Source organism: Cotesia glomerata, linkage group LG6 (assembly GCF_020080835.1).
Source record: "Cotesia glomerata isolate CgM1 linkage group LG6, MPM_Cglom_v2.3, whole genome shotgun sequence".
Lineage (NCBI taxonomy): Eukaryota > Metazoa > Arthropoda > Insecta > Hymenoptera > Braconidae > Cotesia > Cotesia glomerata.
In genome coordinates, this window is record NC_058163.1 from 6739363 (window position 1) to 6754088 (window position 14726).

General features: G+C 30.4%; 1 protein-coding gene and 1 long non-coding RNA gene across 2 annotated transcripts; one reads left to right on the forward strand and one right to left on the reverse strand.

Moving 5' to 3' along the window:
• Nucleotides 1-906: 906 nt before the first annotated feature.
• LOC123267218 lies at nucleotides 907-2816 on the reverse strand. Its single transcript, XM_044731771.1, has 2 exons — nucleotides 1907-2816; nucleotides 907-1438 (listed from the first exon to the last, which is right to left on the reverse strand). Exons 1-2 carry the CDS (start codon nucleotides 2163-2165, stop codon nucleotides 1227-1229), a joined length of 471 nt encoding a protein of 156 aa, XP_044587706.1. The 5' UTR covers nucleotides 2166-2816; the 3' UTR covers nucleotides 907-1226.
• An 8560-nt stretch (nucleotides 2817-11376) lies between these two features.
• On the forward strand, nucleotides 11377-11903 carry LOC123267625. The gene is made up of 3 exons (XR_006510085.1): nucleotides 11377-11467; nucleotides 11561-11720; nucleotides 11804-11903. It is a non-coding gene; the product is annotated as an uncharacterized LOC123267625 (long non-coding RNA).
• The last annotated feature ends 2823 nt before the right edge of the window (nucleotides 11904-14726 follow it).

Here is a 14726-nt window from a genome sequence, read left to right on the forward strand (position 1 = left end):
CAAGTTATACTAAAATAACAGCCTCATATATTAAGTTTGATAAAAACAAATAGAAAACAAATCAATCAAAAACAAATAACGTAAAAATTAAGTGATTAGTTTAAAGTAAAAACTACATAAATAATAAAATCACGCGTACTTTAATTTTTTTTGAATATATTTCCTTTTATGACTTTAAAAAATTGTATAGTTGAGATTTTACGCCGCTACTACCACAGAAAGTTTTTTTTTCACATTTTTAAACTACGAATATGTTCTTTTGTAAACTGGCCGAAAAAAAAATTATGCACCCTTTTACCTTTAGATCACCAAAATTTGGAATTCTTAAAAGTAAAAGGGCGTATAATTAAAGGCATATGCCATTTTATCTTTATAATTTTTTTTTCAATTGTAAGCGTAGAATGGGTCTACTACTCGATTGGCAAAAAAAAAAAAATTTACGCACCTTTAGGCACGCGAATTATTATTCTCAATTAACTATTTTTTTACCAATTGATTATTACTATAAATTATTATTTCTAATCAATTATTATTATTAATGACACTGATGAAGTGAGCAGACGTCTAAAAATTTTTGATTTTTTTTATTAATTAAATTACAACTAAAAAGATATTTTTTAACGATTGCACTTATAGTTTTTCAAGTTTTTTACATGTGAAATTTTTTTTTTAATTGTTTCATTGAAATTTTTTCAATAAAAAATCTAAAAACTTTGAAATGTCGGCTAACTTCATATTTATTATTATTATTATTATTGATGATTATTACTAATTGATTATTATAATTATTGATTATTACTATAAAATCACATGAATTAATATAAATAAATATTTTAAATTAATTTTAGTAAAATATTTGAAATTAATGATTAGTTGGAGTTTTTAAATAAACGAGCCGTGCGCATGCGTAAAAGGGCCGCCAAGTCCGTCAAATATGACAGCACGGGTACGGTCAGATTTCGGAGCAAACGGTAATTTACCCGTGCGCATGCGCGAAGAAATGGCAAAAATGACCATTTACCCCGTGCCACCGTGCCACCGTGCCCCGTGCTGCCCCGTGCCATCGGGCGAATATTCACTCTCACTGCTTTTTTCCAAACTTATTCTCAAAAAGTTGTAGATTAACTTCTACTTGATAAAAGTATACAGATTAACGTATAGTAATTGGAAAATCATGCAATTTATTCAAAAAGTACATTCACTATAAGTACAAAAAAATTTATTTGTTATTTACCTGAGTTGGATCGGTGCCCATCACTCAAATTCAAGGTCGCATCATTAAGCAGTCTATTCATTTTATTAGGAGATAATTTTTTTAATTTAAAAAGTTCTTTGTCTTTTTCAGCTTTCTTTTTAGCTCTCTTTTCGTTATCTGTTGAATATGCGTAAGTTTGGTATTGTAATTTGTCCATGAGTTTTTCAGCTTCTTCATACGAACCTAAGAAACAGTTGATTAGTTATTAATTGAAAATCACATTTAATTCGTCAAAATATTAAAGATAAATTTTATTTGGAAATTAGCAGACTTTATCGAACTTTTTGTATTATGACAATAAATTTAAAAATCAAGTATTTATGAGAATCATCTGTACAAATTTTTAAAATCTTAGATTGAGACTATTTTTATTTCTAATTTTTATAATAATCGGTTTTAAAAAAGGAAAACTGTAATGATTTATATCTCGTCATTAGTCGCTTACTACTGTTACCATACATTTTATGGTATACTACTCAATGTGAAAGATGAAAAATTATAGTAGATAATAAATTTAAAAAGAGAAACAATCGCACGGCACAAGCAGAAACAAAAAATAGGACTACGAATTTAGCGAATAATTTCTTGGAACCAATTAAACATAAATCGGATGTCTGCTAATTTCTATATGATTTCGAAAATTAAACTTACGTGCTCGTCCACGGATGTCAATAGGATAAGACGGCCAGTCATCACAGGGCTTAGCACATTCTCTGACCATGTCATTGAGTAATTTCAAATTATCTTCATTATATATTTCTTCCGGCATAAACTTACACATTAAATAATCGGATTCACCATCCGCATAAATCCAATCATTCGGAACTATGTCAATGATTTCTTTTGCAGATTTTTTTTCACTTAAAAAAACCACTAATTTATATTTATAGACTGAGGGACTGTTAGCCATTTTTTTACAAAAAAAAAATGCAGCAATTTCTGTTAAATAATTAATGTAATTATTAATTTAAATAATTAACCCTGAGCACACGGTATTCACTTGACTTGAAAATAAAAAATATAAAATATTCGACAGAAATGTTTAATCCTTTTTCACTTAATTGTACACAAGCCCGTTGTCCATTTATTGATGCTGACTCGATACATAATAACCTTAAATATTCAGTTGTTTTCCCACCACCACAAATATCGATTTTTTCGGTGTCACGTTTCAAGTCAATGTTATACTTCATAATAGCAGCATGCTGCGTTTTTCCCGCCCGATTTCACATAAGCAAGCTCACTGTAGTCGATTGCTTACAGGTTTATTATGTTAAAAATCAACACATATAAAATTTATAGTTAAATCTTAAATAGTTTTTCACTGTATGACAGATCCTCTTTTCAATTTGGCTTAAACGCAATCCGTCAAACTTAATTAGGTGCACATAAAGAAATATAGACGCTATACTACAAGTGCCGATTGAAATATATGTACAATCAAGACGCGCTATGAGTCCGGTCCCGCGTGGATGAGAGGTGAAGAGAAGTGCGGAGGGAGTATGGGAAACTCCTAGCTATGGACTCATAACAAGCGGACTGTATATGAATATATCTTTGTTTAACTCTCTGAAGTATCACTCTCTGATCACTTATTCACTTTTTTTTTCACAAAACAATACATGTAAAGAATTTCAGTATTTAATTTTTGACGTAATAAAATTAAAAAAAAAAATATTAAATTTTGACGATATTGAAATTAAAAGACATCTTGACAAATTTTTTTAATCTAATAAAAAATTAATTACAACAAAAATAATATTTTAAAAAATTTACACTTTTAATTTTTTTTCATTTCTACATATGGAATTTTTTACGTAATTTTTTTTTCACAGTAATTTAATTGTTGTAAAAATCTCAAAAATTGTTACCTGTCTCACAACTATCAATATTATAAATTTTGTGGTTCAATTTTTCAAAAGAAACTAAAAAAAAAATTTAATTTTTGTATTTGTTAAAAAAAAAACTCGCGCAAATTTTTCATTCATTATTTTTTTTTTTTATTAGACCTTAACATTTTCAGACACTTATTCACTTTAATATCACAAAGATCAAATGTTTACAACATACTAAATAGTTCTAAATAATAAAAGTTTAATTTGCTCATTTTAAAATTTGTTAAATAAAAAATTTTCCAACGTTTTTTGAATTGTCACTAAAAGTCGTATTTACATATGGAGTAATGGCATTACATACAATTTTTCACGATCATCACAACTTAAATCAATGCTCACCATTTTTTTCGCAACATCAGTAATTTTATATGTACCCATTGTCTCATTTTTTGCACTCACTTTCCACATTTCTAAATCTTCCGAGTTGCATGGATAGGTGAAAAGTGCTTTTTGTTTCTTTAATATTTTGCCATTAATTTTTATTAACATGCAATTATCCGTTGAAAGTCGGAAAATTTTATTGATTTCGAGAACTTCATTATTTTTTAACAACACAGTGTTATTCGGTGATTTAGTTGTCAATAAAACATTTTTGAATTTTATGCGTTTTATAATTATTTCATCGATACCATCGTCTATATATTCTTTTAATATTTTAATTGTCTCTGTTAATTGAGGTTTAGAAGAAATACTCATAGATATTTCATTAAATCGATGACATAATTGAGCCAGGGGTTTGTTACCACTTCTCAACAATTTTTTAATTATACCTAATAAATTTTCAAAGGCGTAACTTGATATAAAAGATAAAGGACACTGCATATATGTCACATCATCAGCAAGATGGTAAATACTATGAATATTTCCAACAAGAAATTGCAGAGTGTATATGAAAGGTGCAATCCGGACAAATGATGTCAGAAAAAATTTGGCATGCTCGGTTTTTTCTACAGCAATTTGACTGGAACATAATATTCTGCAGCCAACATGCAGAAGTAAAAATGTTTGTACACTGTTTCAGATAAAATTTTTAAATACAATAGGCCCTGCATATAATAATAAAAATTGAAATTCTGTGGATTTAAACTTGTGGAAATCAGCTAACGAACGAGTACTTCTTTGGAACTCTGCAGGAACTTTAATCTTTGTCAATAAACTAGACAATAGATTTTTATTGGCGTTACTTATTTTTAATTTTTTATTGATAGTACCATCTACCCAACACTCCAGTAACTTTTTCATAGCTCCTAGAAATAATAAATGCATCGGATCAAGTACAAATTGATTAACTAAGTCGATTTTTGGTTCAATAAGAAGCAATGGTGATGTCCCAGTATGATGTTTCGAATTCGACTGATTCCTGAATGATTCATCACTTCTCGGTTGACAATTATTCGTAAGGGGATAAACAGTTCGTTTTTTACACCGCTGGCCTTTCACTGTACACCTCTCGCAAGCATAGTACCCTCCGTGATTTTTCATGCATTTCAGCAATGATCGTGCCGGTCTATCACACACAAATCCTTTGATGGTTATATTGAATAAATTATTACTTATCATGATTCCAGTATCCTGTAATTCATTTACTTCCTCGATAAATTTGGCAAAAAAACGATCCACGTCGCTAGGCTTACTATTACCGCAATAAATAGCAACCGGAAATGGTCTATAGTAATTGTGAAGACTAAAAACTTGACAGAGAATTGGCCATAGTTGTTTCCTGCTTGATTTAAATAACGGCAAACCATCGACATTAATTAAGAATTCGATGTCTCGGGTCTCATGTAACTTAATGTTAATACATTTTTCCAGATTTGTCTGAATTCCAAAATAAACGAACTCTTCGTCTTGGCCAAAATTTTCAATTTTGTGCTCAGTAGTATTAGTACCTAAAAATGTCTTAGCACTTTTAGGTAAGTCAGGATATTGTTCTCGCAAGATATCCATCAGTTGTTCTAACCTAGTATGGGGAATAGGGGGACTTATTAATGCCCACTGTTTAATTTTTTCAATAACATTTAAATTGTCCATAACATTAACTATTTCACTATCACTATCAGAGCCAGAGGTCACCGTAACATTTCTAAATTGTTCATCAATGCTACATTCGAAACTACTTTCATTATTTTCTTCTGAATTATCACTCATCGAAATATTAAATTCTGAATTTTCAATACGCACTTCTTCACTCACTTGTTCACAAATGGAATCAGAACCAGTTTCATAATCATCATTATTCATTGATAATAAATTACCAGGCATCTCGATGTCACTAGAATTCATATATGCATTGTTTTCATCATTAATTAAAACACATTGTTCTACTTTAGATAATTCACGTCGTGCTTTACGCAATTTTTCGACTCTTAAACGACCGAGCTCACGTTTTCAAAAGGATTTATCATTCACGATAAACATTTTAGCGTAAGAAATAATTTAAATGGTAATAAAATAAACACTAATAATTACTTTATTAATTATCACTAAACTTATTTATAAGATAAAAACTTTCCGATAGTATTATTAATAACAATAATAACAGATTAAATAACTCAAGATATTCACTGTAAAGATATAATAAAAATAAAATTTAATTTAACCTACTCATGCATGCTGACAGCGCCGCAGCAAAAGACGATCGGCGTTTTTGAGTGCTATTCACCATACACATTTACTTCTAAAATACGATTGGTATTCCTGACTTGCATAAAGTCACGGTTACCGAAGATTTGCCGAAGTTTGGGTTGCCAAACTTGGACGTAGCTTGGAACAACTACGGCAGACCAAAGTTTGACATACTATTGGTATGCCTAACTTGCATAAAGTCACGGTTACCGAAGATTTGCCGAAGTTTGGGTTGCCAAACTTGGGCGTAGCTTGGAACAACTACGGCAGACCAAAGTTTGACATACTATTGGTATGCCTAACTTGCATGAAGTCACGGTTACCAAAGATTTGCCTAAGTTTGGGTTGCCAAACTTGGGCGTAGCTTGGAACAACTACGGCAGACCAAAGTTTGACATACTATTGGTATGCCTAACTTGCATGAAGTCACGGTTACCAAAGATTTGCCTAAGTTTGGGTTGCCAAACTTGGGCGTAGTTTGGAACAACTACGGCAGACCAAAGTTTGACATACTATTGGTATTCCTAACTTGCATGAACTCAAGGTTACCGAAGATTTGCCGAAGTTTGGGTTGCTAAACTTGGGCGGAACTTGAAAAAACTACGGCAGTGCCGAACTTCGGCTTGCCTATAGTGCAATTAATATGGCGTAAATTAGGTTTGCCAAAGTTCGGAAAGCCAAACTTGCCCCGAATTGATTGTTCGGCTATGCCTCACAAAATTTCTAGTCGGGATTAAGTTGTGTGAATGTATTTACTTTTTAATTTATTAAACTTTAAAGTTTATATTGTAACCTCTTCATCTTTTATTTTTTTTTAAGGTTTATCTTTGTAAATTAAATCTAGTTAGCTAAGGATTAGTTTTTCTATTCAAGATGAAATTTTTTCAAGAGCTAAATTATCCTCATTAATATATTTATTAATATCTACGTACATGTACTTTATAAATTTATTTTGTCAGTGAATTCAAATATGTCTCGGATTTAATAAGTGATAGTCTTAATAGAATTAAAAAAAAAAAACAAAAACAGGAAAAAGACAAAATAAAAAAAAAAATTTTTTATCAATAGTTTTTTTTTATTGTTAATTTTTTTGTTAATCCCGATAGCAAATTTAATAAATTATATCCGAAAATAATATTTAAAACTATAAAATTTAAATAGTCAGAGTTGTTATTTACTATTATTATTGTTAAAAATTACTTGGCGTGATATTATAAAATACATATTAAAATGGCGATTTTTACTGTTTGAAACTGTAAAATTTATAAACCCCACTGTTGTTATTTACTATAGTCATAGTCACAATTTACTGGGTACGATAGTATAGACTACACATTGAAACGGCAATTTTTACTGTTTGAAACTGTAATTTTCCAACATGAGAGAGTTGTTATTTACTATAGTGACCGCTACTAATCACTTATTTTGGATATTAAATTATAAATTGTGGCTTTTATACTTTCTACATTGAGATTTGTAATATTTACATTTTTGCCACCCCGATGTCCGCTGTACAGTTTGAAACTGTAAAAAGTAACCGGAATCCGAGTGAATTTTACAGTTTACTTTTTTCCGTGTATTTACTTTCACGGTCAACACTTGACGTTAGATCTTAAAAAATAAAACATTAACATTTTGACTTTTTTTTTTTCAAACAATTTATTTTACGGTAAATATTTGAAATCAACCATTAAAATAGTCAATAATAAATTTTTTAGCCTGCAGAGTGAACTATATCCATGATTTTTTAATTGTTACAATAATAAAAAAACTGCAAATTAAAACCTTAATATGAAGAGGAGATTCTAAGCATTTTATTTTTGGCAGCAAAATAATTTTGCTAAGACAATAAAATCATATTGTTACGTTGACTAATTTTGTTAACAGAACTAATGAATTTGTTGCTAAAAGCGTGTTTGTTTGATACTACAACATATTTTAAGTTATCCTGTCTTTTGTTTTTTAGCAAAATCGTTTTCATTAGTGTAAGTACTGTATTTTTATAAAATTTTATCACGCTAAAATTCCAATCAAATATGAGATACATTAGCTACTTTAAACAGACAGTAGCATCATAATCGATTTTACCACCCGTCAATAAAATTCTTGCCTTAAAATATGCTTTGCGAACATAAAAAAAATATAAATATGTATTCAGCCTTCATAAGCAGTCATAAAATCCACCACAAATTCATTCCTGCACATAAATGTTCTACCACACACAACTTCGTGCATTAACGTGTAACATTTTCCATTACGAAGCTAAGTAAATTACAAAAATTTATTCAACACACGCAATACCATGTTGAAATCGATATTTTCACACTAAACTTCACTAGTTGTCAGTCTTCATTGCTCAGCGATAATAAAAACAACTAGCTTTTTACCGTCCTCTAAAAACAATTCAGGATGGCGCAAGGTTTCATCAATCGAAGTGCATTGACTAAAAGTTTATCAAATATGAGCATTGGATTTTTAGGGCTACTGTACTTCATCTTGTTCAAATCTATAGGATTGCTTCCATGGCACTTTAATTACATGAAGATATTCAAATGGAACCCTGCTCTTCACTATTACAATTACGGATTTTCCACATCACTTCTAGGAACCTATTGGAACGTACTCTACAGCCTTGGCTTAGCTTATGTTGATTACTGTTACATGGTTTATTTTCCGGAAATACTGCCGAAGAAGATTGGAGTAATGATAGTACAGGAACAGAAATTATTGCAGTGCGCTTCATTAGGAATAGTGGGCATCATCCTGATCATCTATGGGTGCAGACTGTAACGGAGTGATCGTTACTCGGTAAATTCCCCTATTTCGGTACCCAGTTATTTATCGACTGCTCACAATGCGCTGTGATCTAAAGCTCGTTTAGAGCTAGTAAGAAAGGCCCCAAGGTGGAGAAGCCGGCGTAGTGGTAGTGGGGAGAGCAGAGGGAGCAATAAGTGTAGAACTAAATTTGGTAAGAATCATTGTGACTGAGTAGCTCAAATGGACGAGACGCAAATTTTTCCAAAACAAAGCACAGGTAATTATTTTTATTTCGCTCAAGATACAGTGGAACGAAGCGATACAAATCAATTAATTTATTGCTTGCTAGGCCTTCTGCCAGCTTGCGTAAATTGATTTTAATTAGTGATCATTTCTAATGCTTATTTGCGGTTACAGATTTTGTAAAGTATTCGAGGAACGAGTGACGGTGACCTGGGTCTCGCCGTTAAGTAGATTCATCCACCAAGGAGGGACTTGTACCAGCAACGACGACAAGAAGTTGTATCTCCTCGAGGGAGTTCATTAGCGTCGTAAAGAAAAACTCCAGGTACAAATAAAATGTCTCAATAATCTTTTGGTGATGCGGTATCAGCCAGGCATTGAAGTCGGCTGAAGGTCATCGCCATTTCACGTTCGGTCACAATTATTAGTTTAAGTATTATGTCGTAGAATTTACTTAATTATTATATTGAAATTTATCTATTAGAATTTACTTGGAATATTATTTGGGATATTATTTAAAGAATTATTTAAAATATTGTTTAGAATATTCTTTAGGAGGTTAGTAAGAATTTATTAAAAATAAAATTCAGAATGAAATTAAGAAAAGTCCAGAATAAAATTAAAAATGAAGCAAGCCAGGAATAATTACTAAATAGTTAATTAACAAAACCAGGAATTATTTCGGATTGTTAATTAACTACGTAGACAGAGTTTGGACTGACTTTACCAGGAATAATTTCGGTTGGTCATTTCATGACTTCGGTGCCATGTAGAACAAAATGTCGTTGATAATCGAGTTGGTCGGATTTATTTAATTAATTGCTTAAAATAAAATCAGTAAAATGTTTTAGAGGAACTTTAGTAAAAATCATTTGAAGTAAAATTTATTAAATTCGGGAAAGTAATTTATAATAAAATTTAATTGTTTAAAATAAAATCATTTGCAATAAATTTAGAATCAGTCAAAATTGCTAGAATATTGTTCGTGTAAATTTGTTAATTAAAAGTAGAAAATAAAACTTGTAAAAATTCGTCAGAGAAAAAAAATTACACCAAAAACTTGCGACAGAGACGCAAGACCGAGCGAGAGCGTCAGCCATCTTGTCCCACGTGAAGCGCTGGGTAGAGGACACTCAAGGTCGAGACTAAAATCGTACTGTGTTGCTAGGCAGAAAATAATCCTCGAATAAAATAAAATAAAATAAATGCTAAGTTTTTCGTGCAACACAATAGAACGTAAAATAAAATAATGTAGAGAAAATAAAACTTGATTATTGAATGACAAGTAAAACAGTTTAGTAAAAATTAATTACATAAAATCAATTGATGAATTTTAGTTGATAACAAATTAAGTTCTTAATTAAATAAAATAATCTGGACACAAATTAGAAATATTCGGAGAACAACCAAATAAATAATTGACAAATTCTGGTAAAATAAATTATCCAAAGTAAAATAATTTAACACAACAACTTATAAAATAAATTAAGTAAGTTCAATAAGAATAAAATTTCGTAAATCTCGGATTTAACCAACATTGTTGGCAGATTATTAAGACCTCTGTCATTAGATTTTAATCTATTAATTCAAGATACGAAGACCTCTTGTAATTAAATATTTATTGTTGTATTATTAAGACCACGGCAATAAATTAGTTAATAATTTTAATTTGAAATTTGGAATTGGATTAGGATTTATGAAACAAGTAGGGAACTCGGATTTAGCAAATTAATGAATGGAATAAATGGATCTAGGTATTAAATCGGATTTCATTTAATTTTGGGAAATTAATTTTTGTTAAATTGGAAAATAAATATATAAGTTTTAATCTGTAAAGTCCGGGGAAATATTTAGTGTGTTTGGAAATTTAATTAATAGTGTGGGTGGGTTAGTGTTAAGTATTGTAGTGTTGCCTAGGGATTCATGGTATCCTCCTCTGCTTCCTGGGCACACTTAGAGTCCTTTGCATAGACGCCCAGGTGGGGCTGCAATAGGCATAAGTATTTTAAATAAATATTGTGGGTGTGTGTGGAATAGAAAATATTATTGCAGTGTAGCCTAGGGATTCATGGTATCCTCCTCTGCTTCCTGGGCGCACTTAGAAGCCGTTGTATAGACGCCGGATTTGGGGTACAACGGTAGTAAGATAGAAACCGCGGTATAGACGCTCCATATGAGGGTACTGTTCGGGAATAGACACTATGATAGAAACCGGGATAGGACGCTCCATAAGAGGATATCATCGGTATTAGTTTCATTTAATTATTTTGTAAGGGGTTTTATTGTGTATTAAGGGTTGGTTAAATAAAATGGATTGTAAAAATGAATTTCTTGTTATAATTTCTGTTCCCTTCCTGACAATCTCTTACGACCCTGAGTGTTCACTCCATGTTCTGGGCCAGTTTCTGGATACTGTGGGAAAAATCCAGTGGCGCCTTAAATAAATTAAGAGGCGACCAAGAGAGCGGTGGATCCCCGTTTCAAGACAGAGCACATTGATAAACCCTTTGAATGAAGTGCAAGAAATTGATGATAGGCTCATCCGACGTGACATAATTATAATTAAAAAAAAAATTTATTCTAATTCAAAGTAATCAAAAAGAAGTCGTTTTTGTTACTTGGTCTTCTTTATTTTGCTTACATCAGATGTTCAACTGCATCGAACATCATATGTTGTACGGAAAAGTTACAAGTAAGTCTTATTATTGAATATGAAAAAGTAACGAGTGCTTAAATTTAATAAAATTGTGCATTTCTGATTTACTAAACTTTTAATTTCTTTAAGGAAAATTATTATCAACATGACAAGTGCTATGGTTACAAGGGAGCTAATTGTATTGATTCATCTGAGTGTCTCTCCACAGCCTACGAGTGCCGATCAGGAATTTGTCAAGAAGCGCGGAATGCTACACTCAAGGGTGTTGAGTGCTCTGCTAAATATGACAGTAAGTTTCATTTCTTTTTTTTTTTTTTTTTTTTTTTTTTTTAATCAAAGCAGCATCTAATTGATGATTTTTTGTTTCATCAGAGACAGTATGTTGGGTTCCGGGTACAATTAGTAACAGACGGTATGCACTTGAAGCTTACAAATTTCCTCTAGGACCTGTTGAATACGTGTGTCGTGTTAATAAAAATGGTGTGACAGTACTAGGTAAAGTAGTGAAGGCATTGTTCCACTCAAATACTTGCAAGTATATTTGGAAAGGAGAAGCCTCTTCATCATCTGATTTTGAGGTATGTCGTTAAATAGTATATTACACACCTGTGGCAAGAAAATGAGAAATGTCTCAGAACACATATATGTTGCCCGAGGCGAAGCCGAGGTCGACATATATGTGATCTGAGATATTTATTATTTTCCTGCCATAGGTTTGTATACTATTTTTCTGTCCGACAGAGGCGGAAAGCGGCAATTTCGTTTAGCGCAGCGGGCCGAAAGTTGCCACTTTCCGCCTGGAGGGCAGAAAAGAACATTATTATTAATTCTCAATTATTGATATTTATTTATTTATAAAATATCTTTTTTGTATTCAACTATGTTTTACAATTTTTAAAGGAAATAAATAAATTATTCCTTCAACTTGCAAATATTTTATCTTGTAGTAAAAAATTTTATTAGTAAAATAAATTAAGAATATTTCTATTCTGACAAAAAAATTAACTTGATTCAAGAGAAACATTCTGGAACCAAGAATGTAATTTTTGATGATTTGATTATTTTGAATCAAGTGGAAAAATTCTTGATCTGGAAAGTTATTGGTCCAAATAAACTTTACTTAATTCAATCATTTTTCTGCTCGATTCAATATGATTAAACTTTTAAAAAAAAGTTTGGAAAATCCAAAAGTGCACGACTCATAATGCTCATTTAATTATGAAATATAAAAAAAAAAAAAAAAACCTAAGTCGTTCAAAATAAATTGCCGAAAAAACAGCTGTAGTAGGAAGGTACTGCACAAGCGCCCCTGGTGGAATAAAATGTACATAATATCTATAGATATAGATACATCATCATCCATGTTAATTTTACATGGATATATATAAATATACAGTCTTGTAGTTTTCGTTTTTTATTAATTGCAATTAAACGACACTGAATTAATTAATCATTCGCATTCAGTGACCTACAATCGTCGATTAGAATTAAAAAAAAAAAATTTACCTCAAATAATGGATTTTTTCACAAGTTACAGTGTTTCCGGGTTTCACACATGACGGACAGGAAAATTTTTTGACCTATTTTGGTGTTTTTTTCCAATTTTATTGCAGTAAATCAATTTTTAAAAAGTATGAAATTAATCTCCATTAAATTATCTCGACAATAGTATGCAAAATATCTTGATTCCGTGAACTAACAAGGCTATAATCGATCGTAAAGCACTCTCTGATGCTTCGCATCATGAGTCGTGCAATAAAATGATCTCCCCCACGGAAAAATTATGTATCCTAGAATATATGCTGGGAATATATCCTAGTATATATTCTGGAATATATGCTGAGTATAAGAAAATTCGCCGAAAAATATATCTTAGGATATATTCTAGAATATATCTTACCATATATCCTAGAATATATTGTAGGATATATCCTAGAATATATTGTAGGATATATTCTAGAATATATCCTACAATGTATCCTAGAATATATCCTAGGATATATTCTAAGATACAGTACCAACAGAAAATTTCTGGACAACCTTCTTGTTTACTTTTTAATTTAAATATGATATATAAACAAATTAACTTGATCTATGAAGAAAATGCTATTTTATTTTACAAAGAGTGTACGATCGTGTCATTGACTTTCTTCTTGATTTATTTTACTTTCAATAATCTTTTTAATGAATTTTCATCTTGTCCGGAAACTTTCTGTCGGTAGTGTATATGCATGTGTTACGTGCATTAATTATGAACCAGACTGTAGATTCAACGACAAACCAGACTATAGATCTCAAAAAAATTTTACGTACAACGGGACACATATGAGCGCAAATATATATCCATGGATATATCCGGGATATATACTGGGATATATACTAGCACATATATCCTAGTATATATTTTTTCGGCGAATTTTCGTAAATTCCAGCATATATTCTAGGATATATAATTTTTCCGTAGGGGACGTTATTAATTGAAAAATTTTTTTCATGAATTAACTTAATTTTTATATATCAGTGTGTCATGTCCGAATTATTATTATTATTATATCTCTATAAGTTTTTTATTATACCGTACACACGGAAAAAAGAAAAAGAAAAAAATTACATTATAAATAGTAATAAGCGTCGCTTTATATATATGAAAGACTAGAAAAATTGCAGTTCGAAATAACATTTTTATTAATTCAAATTTTGTATATTAATTTTCAGAGCTTTCAATGTAATATTTACATTTTACAATGTAATTCTTAAAAAATCTGTAATAATTACAATCTGAAACTGTAATTTTTCCAGTTTCTTATATGAAGCGCTACGTTACATTATATAATGTAATTTTTATTTATTTATTCCAACGCCAATCGGCTTTATACATTAGATTTACATCAATTAAATTTAGTTTTAGGTAAAAAAAAAAAAAATGAAAATAAAGAAAGAAATTATTAACATTTCATTAGAAATTAATTAAAATTAAATTTGAATTAAATTAAATTAAATCAATTTCATTTATTTTATAAGTTTAAATTATTAGCATTATAGAAAAATATCTCTAAGGGTAACTATTACCAGATAAAATGAAATTGCACTTTTTAAGAGGCTAGTGGTTATTAGAAGCAGTCATTTAACTGATGATACAAACGATGTGATTGAAGTGTCAAATATTTCGAGGTTTGAGCAATTGTCATTTACTATAGATTAGCGATCCGATTCCTCGGGCTATTATGTATAGGGCATTCCACGCCAAATCGGACACTTTTGATTTGGCTGAAAGTTTACCATTCTTTTTTACCCT

Excerpts from the sequence above, each read along its gene's own strand:
- LOC123267218 (XM_044731771.1), bottom strand. The coding sequence starts at position 2,165 with ATGGCTAACAGTCCCTCAGTCTATAAATATAAATTAGTGGTTTTTTTA. Across the intron at positions 1,439-1,906 it reads TGACATCCGTGGACGAGCAC|GTTCGTATGAAGAAGCTGAA; the intron begins GTAAGTTTAATT and ends ACTGTTTCTTAG.